Consider the following 17456-nt stretch of genomic DNA (forward strand, 5'->3'; position numbering starts at 1 on the left):
ATTGAAAACCACATATGGCCAAGGCATTGAAAAGACTTGAGGATTTAAAGATGAGTAACAGTCTCTATTGCCAAAAAATGTACAATCTTAGTGAGATGCAAGAAATAATTGTCAATATTAACAAATCAGAATTTGGTAAATACCCTAGGAGATAGTATAAAGGAAGAATGTTTTAAGTGCATCTTCTTCCAAAACGTAACTTGTGTTCGTCTACTTAGCTCCATCTCTGCTGACTCCTGATCCAAATGTTCCCCCCCACTCCCCGGAGAACCTGGGAACATCCTCACTGGTCCTTCTGCCGCTGCTCCCCACACAGCGGTCCTGGAGGTATCAGTGATGCTTCTCAAAAGCAGATCAGAACCCGTGACTCCTTTACCCACAATGTTTCAGTGGCTTCTCACTGCATTTAGAATAAAACCCAAGTTCCCTCCTGTGGCCTAAAAGGCCGTGTGTGATGTGGCCCCTGCCTTCTTTCCAACCTTTCCCTCTCCAGTTCCCCTGGCCCCAGCTCTTGCAGGCCTGCTTCTTTGCCATCTCATGACTGGGCCCTGCTCATTCTTCAGGTAGCAAGAAGGTGGGGCCTCCTCAAAGAGGCCTCCTTTGTCTTTCCTGCAGGCCTCCCACCCATTATTTTCTCTCATAACACCCTTTCCTTTTCCTTCGAGGAACTTAAATCAAGGTTATGATTACATCTACCTGTTTCTCCCACCTGACTGCGAGGTCCATGAGAGCAAGAGCCATACCCAGCTTGCTTACCGCTGTGTACCTGTCCTATGGGCCCGGCGCTCACTAAGTGCTCAGCCTATTCTTTCTTGAAATAAGACTGCCTGGGGCGCCTGGGTGGCTCAGTTGTTAAGCATCTGCCTTCGGCTCAGGTCATGATCCCAGAGTCCTGGGATTGAGCCCCGCGCATCGGGCTCCCTGCTCAGTTGGAAGCCTGCTTCTCCGTCTCCCACTCCCCCTGCTTGTGTTCCCTCTCTCGCTGTCTGTTTGTCAAATAAGTGAACAAAATCTTTTTAAAAAAGACGGCCTGAGTCCTAAAGGTGCAGAACAATTTCAGTGGTAGGTCAGGGACATGAGAAAGGACATCTGAGCAGAGTGGCAAGAGCAGAGTCAGCATATTTGTAGACAAAAGTCACCCAGTATGTCTAGAAGATAGCACACAGTTTACTTATGGTGGTTTTGAAACCTATCCTGAATTTTTTATGCATCTTTTAAGCTAAGTTTTTTATCTGTTCTTTATTTTTCAACTGGGGCAGCATTTATTAAGAGCAGTGAATAGATAGCAAGTTTATTTCTAATCCTGGCTCACCCTCCCCCACTGACACTGAGTTTTAAAAAAAAAAAAAAGAGTGTGATCTTGTGTAGGTCTCCATTATCACAGGGCTCTGGCGAGGATAACAAGTGGATATTTAAAAAAGTACCTCTGTATTATCTGTAATCCTGGACTTAACATGCGCTGTCGTTTCTGTTACTTAAACTCTTTTCCTTTCTGTTTTAATCAAAACTTTCAGTTGAAAAATATATTGTTGATTTGCACGATGAAAGGAAATTTTATCCTGGAGATATATTTCTGTAAACTTTTTTGATTTAGGGAAGCGCAGCCCAACCCTGACTGTCTCTTTCCCAGATCTGGACCCACTCTCCATTCCAGCTGAGATGTTTATATTATGCACAGAGCAGCTCCTGCCTGCCTAGGACTGGTGATTAAGAGCTCAGGATAATGAAATCTGCACAGTTGAAACTTGGCTGTTGGCTATGGTTATTATGCAACTCTTAACATTTCTCTTTTGTTTCCATCAATAATATAAAATTCCCAGTTTTTCTTTCTGAGCTCACTCTTCAAATACACTAAAATGTGTTCCACCAGTATTTTTTAGTGACCATGTTAAATTATTTCTTGAAGTTCAGATTACATGCTTTTCTAAAGGACAAGAAAATTTAGTGGCTGTGTGACACATTGTTCAAACCATCTATGAACAACCGAATGAACTAAAAGTACAAAGGCCCTTCTATGGGCCTTTGAGTTTCGCCTTTAAGCAGACTGCTCACCATGCTTTGATTCAAATAGCAAACTTAACAAGAAACACAACACAGGCAATGGTAAGAGATGGTGTAGTGCAGTGTTGGGGTGATTTGGAGCAATTAGAAGATGCCTAGTAAGATGTTGTAGACAAACGATAAGCCTTCCCTGCCCACCCTCCCTAATATCTGAATTTCTCATAGTAGGAGAGACTAACACACTGAGCTGGACTCAAAGAGTGGTTCTGTACTGAAGTGCAGCTATCCTGGGGAAATAAGAGTATCTTGTACTTCATCAGCCACAGTGCCTTGGAATTATTGAATTATGGAGACAGGACTGTGATGTTCATCTAGCCATCGTGTTATTGAGCCATAGTGAAAGAGCCTGGGTCTTAAAAGACGAACAGGAAGGCCATCATCTCAAGCCTGAAAGTGGGAACAGAGTACCACCCTGGGAAGAGAAATGATTTGAAAAAGAGACCAGGGCAGCTAAGCCCACATTTGGCTATGTCACTCTTTGGTTTATGGTTGTCCCTAGAAGAGAGTCACAAATAAATTGGGGGACCTCTGGACCCGAATGAATAGTCAAAGAAAGTTTTACAGAAGTAGGGCACGGTGTACACTTACATTCCAAGCACTTTGGCATGTGGTAGTACCCCAGAAACACGTGATGATTCATTAAGGGCATGAGATGGGCACTCTGAAGGTGTAGCCACAGGAAAAATACAAAGTTATCAAATCACCATTCTATGGTTTGCTAACATAGGAAAAACTGAGTGTATATGTGTCTTTGTGATGGTGATTGATTCTCCTAGAACCATTTATGATACAAAGGAGGAAGTAAATCGGTCTATGTGGAGGCAGGGCAATTAGGAAAACTTTTTAGAGGAGGTCATATCTGAATAAGGTTTTAAGGAATGAACAGAATTTGCCAGGCAGGCAAGGAATGGTAGAGGGTTGGCTGGGGAATAGTATGTGTAAAGGCACTGAGGTAGCAAACAACATTTAAAATTTAGGAGGCCATTTTGTGTGGCAGAAGCATGCTGTCACTATTGTAAAAAATTACTGAAAATTTGGGATGCCTAAGTGACTCAGTTAAGCATCCGACTCTTGGTTTTGTCTCAGGTCATGATCTCAGGGTCATGAGATAGAGCCCTGCGCTCAGCTTGGAGTCTGCTTGGGATTCTTTCCCTCTTCCTCTCCCTCCCCCTCTGCCCTTCCCCCTGCTTGCACACGCACGCGCCTGTTCTCTCTCTCTCTCTCTCTCTCTCTGTGTGTTAAATAAATAAATAAAGTCTTTTTTAAAAATTATCAAAAACTTACTAGCTTAAAACAAAACAAATTTATTATCTTCTAGTTCTGGAGGTTAAAAGTCTGAAATGGGTTTCGTTGGGCTAAAATTAAGATGTTGGTAGGCTGTGTTCCTTCTGGAGGCTGTAGGAGAAAATATGTCTCCTTTCCTTTTCCAGCTCCTGGAGGTCACTTGCATTCCTTGGTTTATGGCCCTTCCCTCCATCTTTAAAGCCAGCAGTGTAGCATCTTCATATATCCCTCTCACTCTGATCCTCTCCCTCCTTCTTCCACATGAAAGAACCTGAGCGATTGCATTGGACCTACCCAGACAATCCAGAATGACCTCCTTAAGCTAAAGTCAGCTGATTAGCAACTTAATGCCATCTGCTACCCTAACTCCCCCATGCCATGTAATCGAATACATTCACAGATCCAAGAGATGAGGACATGAACATCTTTGAGGGACATTATTCTGCCTACCACACATGCAATAAAGATGTGGAGGGTGATGGTGAAGAGAAAGTTGGCATGATCTACCAGCCCTAGGTAGGAAAGATCATCCACCCAAAAGGGACCTATAATCTGATATTTAAAAAAAAAAAAGAGAGAGAGAGAGAGAGAAGGAGTCAAGGTCTTGGTGATTTTCCTAAGGTATAATGGGTGTGTTTCAGTTAATTACTGATAACGTAACAAATCACCACAAAGCTTCGTGGCTTAAAACAATAATCTGTACTTTCTCATGAATCTGTAGGTTGCCTAGGTGATTCCTTAGCTGGGCTCACTCATAAAGCTTCCTTCAGCTGGAGAGTTGGCCGGGCCGGAGGGTGCAAGTAGCACACTCTGTGGCATGTGGTAAAGCCATAGGCAGGCGACCACGGTTACTCTCGCTGTGAATTCCATTCCTCTGCTAGGCCTAGCCGGCTTCCTGACATGACAGCCTCAGGACAGCATTCCCGCAGCGTGAGGGTGGAGCTGCAGGGCGTCTGGAGATGTCGGTTCTGGAACCCACACAGCCTCACCACCACATTCTTCTGGATCGGGCCACACAGTCACATAGCTCGAATTCAAGACAAAGGGAAATAGATTCCATCTCCTGATGAGAGTTGCTGTTGTGACCACATTTCCCCTAGCGCAGGCCGTGAAGAGAGGTGTTTTTCCTTTAAGAGTAGGATTTTGAGTGAAACTTGAGATTTCAGGGGTAAAATGTTTTTGGCTGACAATGTCCAGCACATGACCAAAAGTATGAGGGGCTCAAAGAGAGTGCGTGGAAGGTCACTGGTGCTGAAGAGGCGGAGGGACTGTGGGGCCAGAGTGTGGGACACATCACCCTGTGGACACAGCAAGAAAGCTGAGTTGGTGGTGAATGTGGAGGAGGGACGTGATGTCCAGAAGGCGACAGTAATCATGGCGTGGGCACCTGGGGCGGCTGGACAGCCAGGAGGTCATGACCACAGTCTCTAAGCAGCCTGGGGATGGTGGGCACCAGCACCCAGGGGACAGCCACCCTGCACCCCCTCACTGAGTCCTCACTCCCCACCCCCCACACTATCTTACTCACTCGCCAGTCTTAATAAACGTCCCGGTCTGATGTCCAGAATGTGTGGATACCTTCTTCAGCACTTCATGGTCAGCGTGCATGTCCCCAGGATTCAGTGAAAGTATGAAACGAAGTCCAAGTCAGTTTGAGTAACATTACAAAGCTGCCATAGTAACAGGTTACCAGTGTCTGTCCTTCCTAGCTTTTCTTTTTCTTTCACTATACTTTCTTTGTCTCCTCAGATATGGATCTGAAGGTAAAAGTATGTCTGCCCTGATCAGCAGGAATCCTGGTGGTGAAATTTATTAACAGTGTTAAGTGAATAATATTTATTGCTCTCATTCTAGGTAAATAAAAATCAGAAACCAGATAGTCATTAACCAGATGGTCCTAAGAGCTCATTCAACCGTAAGAGTGCCCAAATAGCAATAAATTGAGCCCATAACAAGTAAAGAAGGATAAAATTGCATATTTTTATAATTACCATAATTTAATATTTATGTGTAACAGATAAACAGTGGGTTTACAATACATGCATAGATGTATTTTCACATTACCACAAAAGAAAATTTCTACCCAAAAGAAAAGATTTTAAGTATTTGGAAAGCCAGAAAACCCTTCCTGGAAATGCCATGTCTCGAGTGAGTGACCTGGGCTATGAGTGTTGAATTCTGCCCTGCCTTTTATTTCCCTTACTTGTTGGCCCAGCACCTTTGATAGTAACTTCAATTTTGAGCAGATTGCTAGAGATTAGAGGACCCACGGGTGTTATTCTCACCTTTGACACAGAAATTCTTTTTAGAACTGTGCATAAGATGTGTCTATAAATAAGTAATGATATTTTTGTAATCATAGCCTTAATACAAAACCAGGAGAGCTTTTATCCACTTCAGTGTGTCTTCTGTGAAAGCTATACAGCTATTCCACCAACTCTGTCATGTTTCAAATTATTTGAGGGATTCCTTTTTGGGGGCTGCTCTCAAAGCTAGTTTGCAAGCCAACAAGAAGACCAACCATGTATTTTTTCTTAAAGATTTTATTTATTTATTTGACAGAGAGAGACACAGAGAGAGAGGGAACACAAGCAGGGGGAGTAAGGGAGGGAGAAGCAGGCTTCCCGATGCAGAGAGCCAGCCCAATGCGGAGCTTGATCCTAGGACCCCGGGATCAAGACCTGAGCCGAAGGCAGACGCTTGACTAAGCCATCCAGGCGCCCCCAACCATGTATTTTTTTGTGTCTATTTCAGTTTTGACTAAATCCAAACATGCCCCCAAATTTTAAGGATTGGCTCTCTATGATTTTTATCTACCTAAAAAATAAAATTCACTTTCAAAAGAGAAAGGTTTTCTACCACTTAGGACAATCAAAATACTATACCTCAGGTTCCACAGTTGTGGGGCTCTAAATAGATCCTGTTTTTCTGACACAGGGTGCCCCTGGGTAGTATCAGCAGAAACATATCAAGTTTCTTATCAATAACAATTGTTACCATTTTTATTCTAGAATCTAGAAATACCCCAGAAAAATACTATTTTTTAGATTTTTATTTATTTATTTGAGAGAGAGACAGACAGAGATAGCGAGAAGAGAGCATGATTGGGGAGGAGAAGGAGAAGCAGGCTCCCCGCGGAGCAGGGAGCCCGACGCAGGGCTCAATCCCAGGACCCTGGGATCATGACCCGAGCCAAAGGCAAACGCCCAAACAACTGAGCCACCCAGGTGCCCCAAATGTTTTTAACCTACCTTTCCAACTGCATTGTCATTTAGCTAATTATGTCCAGCTCCCACCCAGAACTCTTTTGCCTTCTTTGCGTAACATCAGATATATGCTCCATCTTGTACCTATGTTCTTTGTTTTTCAGTGAACTACTCCTTAATTACTCTACTAAAATGTATCCTTTTTATAGATCTTTGTGGTTATTAGGTTTCTGATTTTGAGTCTAATTCGGGTCTTCCTACCTGACTCAATTCAAGGTGTTCATCTTCTTCATCATAATTATAATCTTTGGGGTCATCAGTGTGTCAGCTACATCAGTTCACCTAACCCTCACTACTTGAGGAGACTGGTACTAGAATTCCCATTTAACACATGAGGAAGCTGAGGCTAAAAGCGCAAATACCTCACCCAATGGCAAATGGCTGGAAAATGGGGAGACTAGTATTCAAACTCACATCCCCTCGAAGGAAGGGATTTCTCAACCTCAGCACTCTTGACATTTGGGGTCAGATTATTCTTTGTGGTGGGGGCTGTCCCTTGTATTGTAGTATGTTTCAAAGCATCTCTGGCCTCTACCCACTAGAAGCCAGTAGCACTCCCCCACCCCATTGTGACAACCAAATATATCCCCAGACTTTGTTAAATGTTCCCCAGCAGATATTTAAGGACCACTGGTCCAATCCCAAAGTCAGGCTTGTGCCCCATTATACTATGAAATCGGGAACTAATAAAACCATAGGCTAGATTTTGAAGAGATCAATTTGAGGAGTCACCACATGTGAATGATCATCAGAACTGAATTGAAGTTTTTCTTAAGCCTCTTTTTCCACCCAAGACCTTCAAAATCTGCATTTGCCAGGTGGGGAACAGGTATCTGTCTATTTTAAGCCTCTCTTTGGCGTTTAAACCACAGACCAGATCCTGACCTCACCACACATCTGTTCTTTGAATCACTCCACTCAATTCTCGCCAAATAGTCTCTAGCCTCAGATTTAACACCTCCTGTGATGGTGTTAACAGGAGACAATCTCGTGTTCAGATGGTCCTGACTGGGAAAAAGTATTCATTCTATTTAATAACCTTCCTTCTGTCTTTCCCTCTATACTCTTAATCTCATATTATCCAAATTATCTGTTTTCTCAAATCAGGTGACTTAAACACTTACTGAGTCCCAGGTATGTATTAAGCCCTACTCTGAACAGTTTCTTGACCATTATGGCCATTAAAACCACTCTCAACTTGTTAAAAGTGACCATCTAGGGGTCCCTGGGCTGCTCAGTCGGTTAGGTGTCTGACTCTTGATTTCGGCTCAGGTCATGATCTCAGGGTCCTGAGATCAAGCCCCACATTGGGTTCTACACTCAGCGGGGAGTCTACTTCTCTCTCTCTTTCTATTCCTCTCCCTTTGCCCCTCTCCTGCTCACATGCTCTCTCTCTCTCTCTCAAATAATAAATCTTTTTTTTTAAGTGACCATCCAACCAGTTTTCTCTATTTAACAATAGACTTCCTCAAAAGGGCAATTATAATTCATTAAAATCTTAAAATCTTACATGGTTGGTCACCCATCCAGCTGCTGCCAGGAAGCAGTCTGTTTTATATTTTATGGAGGTTCCTGCCCCCAGGTGGGTGGGGAGCTGGCAACAGCTTTCTCTCTTACTTTTGACCCCTCACTCAACAACCCTCTTAAACCTTTTTAATGGTTTCAGGAAGATTCCAAACTAGCTCCTCATCCTGGTAAAATCATTCTTTACCATATGTTCCAGATTTCTTGATGAAAGCAGAAAGAGAACTTAAAAATATATTGCTTTATGATGCCCCTCTTGAGAATACCATTTTTATGAATTTGATTAATAAAAATAGATGAATAAATATAAATTGATTTTATATTGATAAATTGATGGCTGTATCAAAATTCAGTTTTACAATTTACCCTTCTTTAAAGCCGAGTAATCCTTTCTGCTTGCACTTTGGATCCCCCTCTAAGTCACCATGATAGTGGAGAACCTACAGTAAACTGCCTTTCAGTGGGAGATTTGGGGTCGGTGGAAGATTGTGATGGTGTGGATGCTAATATCGCCAAGGCAGCTTACGCCCCAATGTCTAAGGGTAACCCTGCAGCTGACCGGTCTCTTTCGTGGGTGCACATGCGTAGCTAGTGTACTGTAAATGTGTACCAACGGTCCTGACTTGCCTGGATGGGTTTTCAGTAGGCAGGTTGTGTTTAGAGAAAACCAAGGAGAAAATAACATGGTAACGGGAATAAACCATTTGGGGTCAAAATAACAATCCGGTGATGTTTTTGTACTTGTGTGAGACATAAATAGAAAACTTGAGTTTGAGTTAATTTTCGTATGAACTTCCAAACTTCTTGCTTATGCTTGGGCACCTCCAGAGAAGCACCTGGATCCCTCTCGTCTTTGATTGCTCTGTCACTGTCTTCTTACAGAGTTTTATAAATGGACACTGACATGGACTACGAAAGACCCAACGTTGAAACCATCAAGTGTGTGGTCGTGGGAGACAATGCTGTGGGGAAGACGCGCTTGATCTGTGCCAGGGCGTGCAACACGACGCTGACGCAGTATCAGCTGCTGGCCACCCACGTGCCTACCGTGTGGGCGATTGACCAGTACCGAGTGTGCCAGGAGGTGAGGAGTACAGAGTTTCTTTAGACTGCTAAGGGGATGTCCCTGCTGCTGCCAGTCTGATTTTAAAAGGGGGTCGGGGTAATTTGTGCATGAAAAATCAAGCTAATGTTCTTAGTGCCGCCAGAGAAAACAAACGCAAAATGCGCCCTTGGGAGTCTGGCTACCGTGTATCCTGAATGAGGAGGGTTTGAGTCGTGTGATTCCAGGAAGAGAATTCGGACTTAGCTCAAGTCCTGTTAGATGAAACGAGAAAACTAAGCGCAAGTGGGACAAGTGGGCCTGGAGGGTGCTGACCCGCGCATCCTTCTGCTGAGGAGCCTCTGAATGACACTGAGCAGGCATGCACTCTCTCTCCTGCAGGTCCTGGAGCGTTCCCGGGACGTTGTGGATGAAGTGAGCGTTTCTCTCAGGCTTTGGGATACTTTTGGCGATCATCACAAAGACAGGCGTTTTGCATATGGCAGGTAAACCAAGACCGCTGCCGTGCGGTTGCGCTTGAGTACAATTTCCTTTCCAAAACCTGCAGCTGCTTCATAAATCAACAAAAGCCACAGCATATGGCCTTGAAATGTGTTGGGTTCTGTGCTGTGTTTAAGAAAAAAGAAAAAAAAAATGATACTGTTTTCTGATGTCAAGAAAAGCAGTCTGGCTTGACACTAGGTCCCTCCCAGGAAGTCCCTCGTTTAAAACAACCAGTGTTCGTTAAACTGGGACGATAGCTGGAGGATTCTGGTGTGCTCTGGCCCTGAGCTGCTTTGATTGCTATTTTCCTGAATGGTAATTTATTTACCTTTTGCTAGAATGTTTTAAGTTATTTTAGCACTTGGCCACCCCACTTCAGAAGGTCTCTTTGGTCTTTTCATGACCATATTAGCAGAGTCTCGTGTTTTTTGCCTTGGCCTTTCTTATCTGAAAACTCTATTATTTTTATTTGAAGGTCATTTTTAAAAAGAAAGAAAAATACCTCTGAAATCATTCACAAGGCACATTTCCAAATGAACTGGAGCACTAATGTCTATTTTACTTTAAAAATCAAGGAAAAATCCAGAAGAATGAAAAATCCAGTGAAATCCCTGTAGTGATTCTAGGACACTGATATGACGAGGAACATGGTCAAAATGCCTGAAAGTATTTGGCAACTTCTTGTCACCATAACTTTTAAGGTCTCTCAGTGAATGTGTTATAAGCTATCAAAATCCAGATAAGGAGGAGATTTTCTTACCCCTTAATTGTAAATTAACACATTTGATCTTAAGGTTAGAATTAAGGTGTCATGGATCCTCTGTCCCTTTTAACATCAAATGTCATGCGATCTCACAGGATTGGATTGGATTGGATACTCAAGGCCGTGAGTTCCTCCTTGGTATTGAGATTGGCATTTTTAAAAGTACCTCTCTTTCTTCAAGCCAGTAGCTCTCTGAAGGCTCTGAACAGACTTTTACTGGCATTTATCCACATGATCTAAAATACTGGATAAAGCTGCTGAAAGAGCTGGTCCCTTTCCTGAGAAGTTGTTCACACAACCGAAAGAATCTGCCGTTTAGACCAGTTTGTTCATGAGGACTCGAGAGAGGCACGAGGGAAGTAAAACATTGATTTTCACGTCCCCTGGGTAATGAGGACTTTTGAGGTTATGGTGTTGTGGATACTTTTCTTCTCCTTGAATTTCCTGTTTCATAATTTCTTTTCTTTCCGTGGTTTTCTTGATTCTTATATTAGTTGCCATTCGGGTTTTTTTGTTCTTTTAACCAAGTATTCCACACATACAAAAAAATAATGATAAAGTCCGCGTAAGTCCCAGGCTATCGGATTTGTAATCTTGTGGTTCTGAGCCAACATGATAAAACGATGACTTTAAGCGAAGGAAGGATGGATGTCATAGATTTCTGTGGACACCTTGTACCCTCACTTCTAAAAAGCTGTCTGAAAACAGTGGACCTCACGCTGAGCTTACAGAGGTGTTTGGGTTTACCTGCTCCAGACTGTTTGACCAGCTCAGCGGCTTGTTGCCACTTGAATTTTATGCAGTTGGAAGAACGAGTTTCAGCTTAGCCCCACAGTGTAACTCTTATCCTTTGGTAATAGAAGGGCTTCTCCACTGTCGTGTGAGATTCCTACTTAGGACTGGCTTAATGGCACGATGGCCGGCCTCGATCTCGCATCGACAGGCACCCCCATGGGGCCTTGTCCAGCCCCCTGATGTATCTGGGGTCTTTTGACAATGGGTCATCCCTGTGTTTGTTCTCTCGCAACAAAAATAAACTGCTCTTTCATGTGACTCCATCAGTTCCAACTTCATTGTTCTGCTCCCTTGTCTGTAGCATTGGGTCCTATCAGCTCTAACCTGCTCCCCCTTTGATATGGAAACAGGATGTGTTCTTCAAGCCAAGTCTGATCCTCTGAGTGACACAGAGGGGCTTCAGGAAACACCCCCGTGTTTCTGGCCCAGCTCTCCGTGGGCCTCAGTTTATGTGCTTGTTTGTACCTTTTGTTTCCTCTGTCTTCTCTGATTCTCCGCAGCCTACAGGCATCCTGCCACAGACCCCACCACGGGTAAAGAACAAAACCCAGAGCTGTTCTGTCTCAGCCTCCAGCATCTTTCTGTAATGCTAAATATGTGATTCCACATTGATGTGGCACCAAAAGATTACATTTTGTGAAAGAGTCTGGTAGTAGTAGGAGTTCCTTTTACTTGGTACAGGGTTCTGGCCACTGTATTTCATTGCTTTGCAAGAGCTGATTAATTTCTTTGTGACTTCCATTTTTAGCTTTGTATCATTCGGGAAGGAAAAAAAAATCCTAATTATAATTTTTGACAATCACTTTGGTTTGCACACTTGCTTTTTTTGATGGATGTTTTTACTGTGCTTGGTGTGAATGACGAATCAGTGGGATGTGATATATTCCTTATACCTGGAAATGCATTTGGAACCTCTTTAAAAATCATTCGTTTGAGGGGTGCCTGGGTGGCTCAGTCGTTAAGCGTCTGCCTTTGGCTCGGGTCATGATCCCAGGGTCCTGGGATCGAGCATCGGGCTGCCTGCTCAGTGGGAAGGCTGTCTCTCCCTTTCCCACTCCCCTGCTTGTGTTCCCTCTCTCACTGTCTCTCTCTCTCTCTCTCTCTCTCTCTCTCTCTCTCTCTCTCTCTCTCTGTCAGATAAATAAATAAAATCTTTAAAAAAAAAATCATTCGTTTGATTCTTACAGTGACTGTGAGCGAAACCAGAGTCCTAGGAAGATGACTTAGACCTTGTCTTCAGCATCCTCTGCTTCCTCGCACCGGGGTAGTTAATAAAGTGTCCCCTCAAACATTCTCTGGCACGGACAGGCTCTACTTGCAGCATGGATCCTGTGGGCCAAGGTGCTGTGGGTCTGCCCACTTGAATTTGTACGTTTCCTAGCATGAGACAACTATAAGCAGAAGGGCATTAATTTTTCAACCCATTTTTTAACCAACCAGAATAATAGCTCCAATTTATCGAAGGCTTACATGTGCCAGTCAAAATATTAGGTGCTTTGCCAACATTATTTCAGTTAATCCTTTCAGGAACCCTAGAAGGCAGAGATTCTCGCCATGCTACAGCTGAGGGCAGAGTTGAGTTCTTTTACTACCATAACTTGCCCAAGAGTGAGTTTCAGAGATAGGGTCAAACCCACCCCTGCCTGACTCCTGGCTCCCACACCTTCTGCTGTACCAAGCTACCTCAGCCTCGTTGTAAAGAGATGCAGCTGGAACCCCCCCCCCCACATTGATGAGTTGGGTGCCTCTTTGCTCTTCCGTATTTGTGCAAAGGCTTAGAACTAGAAGAGATCTCTCAAGGTCACCTGGTCGACCCCTCTGCTTCAGGAAAGGAAATCATCCACCCAAGAAAAATACTGAGTGTAGGAGTCCTTCTACTTTTGGATGGAGAGGAAAGATAGCAGAGCACCCTCAGCACCCTAACACGTAACACGTCTGGCATCTGTCAAACCCTCTCTTGTCTGGAGTGAATGACTCCCAACTCTCTTGTAGCCTTGCTTCCCACCACCTACTTTCTATCCACTTTGGATGAACCTTGAAGCTCTTTGCTGGATCTTTTAAAATATCAAGAACACAACTGTACCTAGTAACCATGACTGTGATTAACTGCTCTTTTTTGGCAAGAAGACAGCCTCTTTTTAAAGGGCTATTGCCCCAGGTTTTCTCCCCAGAACTGTTATAAGAATGAAATGTTCACAGTCAGGTACCTGGCACAGAAGATACAGGGAGGATGGGTTCTGCCTTTCCACAGGGCATCTGGGCCCCCTGCCGCTCTCCGATATCACACCACGCATAAGTAATTACCAATTTATTGTTTCCTTTCCTTGAAAACCTCCACCATTGATCTGTCTCAGGATCAGATAGCCTTCCAACACGTCATAAAGCCTATGGTGCTGGGAGTGGTGCTAACAGCAGCTTCAAATGAATCAAGGCTTCCTGTGAGCCAGGCCGGTGCCTGACGCTTTACCACTTCATCCTTGTAGTGACCCTGCAAAGTAGGCTCATTTCACAGTTGAGCAAACAGGTGCAGAATGGGGCTAAGGTCAGTCAGCTGGGAAAGGGTAGGCTTGAACTTTGCCTGTTCGTTCTTTCTGACTCCAGAGCCCGTACTGTCCCTTTCCAGCATGTTGTGGCTGGAAATGATAGACTGATGACCAACTTACCTTGAAGTTATTCCTATTCCAGTCTGATGTTTATGCTCTTCTATATGGGCAGTGAAGACCAGCATTCTCCATCTGTCACCAGCTCTAATATGCCGTTGTGCCTCTTAAGTCCTTTAATACATAACAAACAGCTTTGTTCTTTAAATAGCTAAACATGAGTGCTTCCACTTTCAGTAAAAATGATACATCCAGTTGAGCTTTTTGAAAGGGAGTAGGAGCCTTGGGTACTTTATATGGCGTGCTTTCCCCTGAAAATTTAACTTACGTATCTAGATCCTCGCCTGTTTCTGGGCGTATTTTCTGTTCAGTTGGAATACAGATTATTCTTCCACACTGATTTCTCTCAAATGTTGTCAGTTCCTATGAGAGGTACGGTATGTGTTTTAAATGACAACATTAATCAGAGCCATGGTTTCTGTGTGTCTGTTTAGATAAGATAGGTCTGGTTTCACAGTGAAGGCACATGTAGTCAGATACACCATGAATACATCCCATTCTGAATGCTCAGTTGAGGCTCTTTTAAAAATTCAGGATTATGGGTGACCAGTGTTTATGTCTTTGTCTGGGATTGGCTGTACTTGTGGTTAATGGCAAGGGGAAAAGTAGGAAGCATCTAATGTGTCTAGAAAGAGTGCTTTGAATTAGCTCTTCTTGTCCACAGCAGGTTATAAACGCTGGGCCAGATGTAATAGTCTAATGACCATTTCAGGACAGCAAGAAGCCTGTTGGACCATGAAATCTATCAAGTGTAGGTGGGCCTGGGCCAAGACTAGGCTTAGGCAATAACGCACTCACCTTGGGCATAAAATATAAATAGTAATAACTTTTAAAAGATAAGATCACTGATTTTTTTTTTCTTTTAAGCTCGGTAGGGCTCAGCATGGCACTATTACTGGTCTTGACTTTATTTAAAATTTTGATACTTTATTCACCATGGATTTTTTTTTTTTTTTGCCTTATTGATTTTTTAAAAAAATAAAGTAGGCATCTGGATTATAGTTGTTCGGCACCTTGTTGAATTTTGCATCTGAAATAAGAGTCCTGCTCACTCTCAAGACCCTCTTCACCTGAGTCCTGGCCCCAATGATGGACTTGAGAAGTAGGTAGCAAAGCAGCAAAAGGAGGAAAGTTCACAATGTGAATACTATATGGAAAAGTAACCCAAACCGCACTTCTAAATGTGGGCACAAAAGGATCTAGGGAAATTATTGCAACCTCTGTCCTAAAGCTATGTAGTCCTGTGTACTGCTGTGGCCTAAAGAACTAAGATTTGCCCGGGTTATAGAAAACAGGAGAAAGGGGGCGCCTGGGTGGCTCAGTCGGTTAAACATCTGACTGATAATCTCAGCTCAGGTCTTGATCTTGGGAAGGTGAGTTCAAGCCCTGTGTTGGGCTCCACACCCACTCCTTAAAAAAAAAGAAAGAAAGAAAAGAAAAAAGAAACAAGTAGAAAGACTTGGAAGAATAGCTAGCTGGATCAAGGAACAGGAATTTGGTTGTTCCCCAAGAGGTTGGACTAAACTGCAAATTTGGGTAGACCTGCCCATGCTGGTTCTTCTGATGTCAGAGTTCTAGGGAGAGGTAAATCAGCAAATTTTGGCCAGTCCCTGGATGATTATAAAGCAGGGGGTCCTCAAGCCATGCTTTGTTACACACTGCCATGGAATCATCATGATTATCATGCTCTTTATTGAACCTCAGCCAAAAGGGAGGACTCTCTTAAAGATTAGAGACAGAGCCTTCGAGTGAAGGAAACCAAGGAAAGGAGCACATACTGTGTGATTCCATTCCTATAACATTCTGGAAAATGCAATCCATGGTGACAAAAAGTAGAACACTGGTTGCCTGGGAAAGAAGAGGGAGGGGGAGGGATGGATTACAAAGGGACGGAAATGGAAATGTTTGTTATTTTGATTGGGATGTGATAGTATTGGGTGCATATGTATGTCAGAACTAATCAAACCAACCCTTAAAGTCTGCAAAGTTTATTGTATTTAAATAGTATCTCAAATATTTTTTAAATAAAAATATTTTTATGGATAGTCAAGGTAATCCCTGAAATGTGAGGAAGTGTGCATGGTAGACAATATATGTTTTAATTATTTAAAGAACTTAAAATTAATTCACATTGAAAATACAAATCATTTGTGTGAACTTAGGGGAAAAAAAATGGGACCAGATCTTGAATAGATGACTGTGGGAAATAGGATGGTTCTAGAATCTCAAAGCTCAATGATGGAACGCTAACAAATTTTCCCCAAATCATGCTGACTCCCTTTCCCCAGAGATAAGCCCTCAGCTGTGTGGATCAGTCTGACCAAGGGGCCTGTGTCTTTGGCTGTGGTTGTGTTTGTATCTTTTTTTAAGATACATTGGATCCTGTGATAGCTGAATAGAGGACTCCACGTTCTCTGAAGGTTTCCTGTTTCTCCATTTCTCCCTCAAATAGTAACAATGTGGGCTTTTGTAGTTGGTTCCTTCTGCAACTGGGGAGTGCAGTGATAACCTGTGGGAGTATACAAATGATCTTGTCCATCTCATACTCAGTCACCCTGGCTGAGGATTGGGTGCAGAGGTGGGTGAGGAGTGTCCTGCCCGTTGGGTGTGAGGCTCCACCCCGCTTTGTTTCTCTGGACTGAGTCCCAGCCTGCTTGTCCAGCCTCGTCTCTTGCTCCAGACATAACAATATTTGCAGTTCTGTGTTCCCTGTAGCCGGTAGGCCCACAAACGTGCATTACATCCATCTAGAAATTACACCCCTGCCCACCTATTCTTTACCTAGTTAATTACCACAACTATTCTAAGAATTTAGGACAAGGATCGCAAACTCCCATTAAGTCCCCTCCATACTCTCCCCCTCCCTGTCATCTTTAGAATCCAGGTGAAATGTCTCTCCTTTATGTTCCACAGGACACCCTGGCAAATCTCTATCATAGCCATGATAACACTGTTTGAAAATTGGCTCCTTCATCATCTTCTTCTGTTGCCCTTATGCTATTATTCCTGGTATCTGTAGGATAGGAATTTTGTCTGTTTACTCTATGTCTCCAATGCCGGGGGCCTGGCACATAGGAGGAGCTTCATAAATGTTAGTTGAATACATGCATGAATCTATCAATCAGTCTTATACATGGCAGGATCTTCTAAGGCATTTACAAGGAAATATCATTATAACAAACTCCAAACTGTTTCACTAGGTTGAATTTTATATTTGCACTTTTTTATAGTAAGAATCACAAATCATATACCACCGTGAAGGTGATACGGATGGAAAACTCTGGTGCCTAGCCTCTCCTTAATGAATTAGCAAATGAAAAGATGTGCTGTGAGGCCCAGAGAAAAAGGAGGGAGGTACACTGAGCCACATCCCCGAAACCACCTTTTCCCCCCAAATTTTTAGATTTGTAAATTCTTTTCATAAAGCCTTGTTTGAATGAGTATTTTTTTAATTTTTTTTATTACTATGTTATGTTAGTCACCATACAGTACATCATTAGTTTTTGATGTAGTGTTCCATGATTCATTGTGTATTAACACTCAGTGCTCCATGCAGA

The 17456-nt window shown here is 43.1% G+C and overlaps 1 protein-coding gene across 9 annotated transcripts in view; it reads left to right on the top strand.

Moving 5' to 3' along the window:
- The window catches only part of RHOBTB1 (Rho related BTB domain containing 1), a 117965-nt gene that overhangs the window by 72509 nt on the left and 28000 nt on the right, over positions 1-17456 (top strand). For 6 of the 9 annotated variants that reach the window (XM_025850275.2, XM_073886183.1, XM_025850277.2 and 3 more), the window contains 2 exons: positions 9018-9219; positions 9580-9683. The exons of 2 other annotated variants lie outside the window; for them this stretch is intronic. In XM_025850275.2, the coding sequence (XP_025706060.1) occupies positions 9028-9219; positions 9580-9683 (296 nt within the window). In that variant the 5' untranslated portion in view covers positions 9018-9027. Of the gene's footprint in view, positions 1-9017; positions 9220-9579; positions 9684-17456 lie in introns of those variants that run through there. One more of the 9 variants, XM_073886184.1, reaches the window with a different exon arrangement.

The sequence above is a fragment of the Callorhinus ursinus genome, unplaced genomic scaffold (genome assembly GCF_003265705.2).
Source record: "Callorhinus ursinus isolate GAN/ISIS: 27379988/994484 unplaced genomic scaffold, GSC_fseal_2.0 scaffold69, whole genome shotgun sequence".
Taxonomy (NCBI): Eukaryota; Metazoa; Chordata; class Mammalia; order Carnivora; family Otariidae; genus Callorhinus; species Callorhinus ursinus.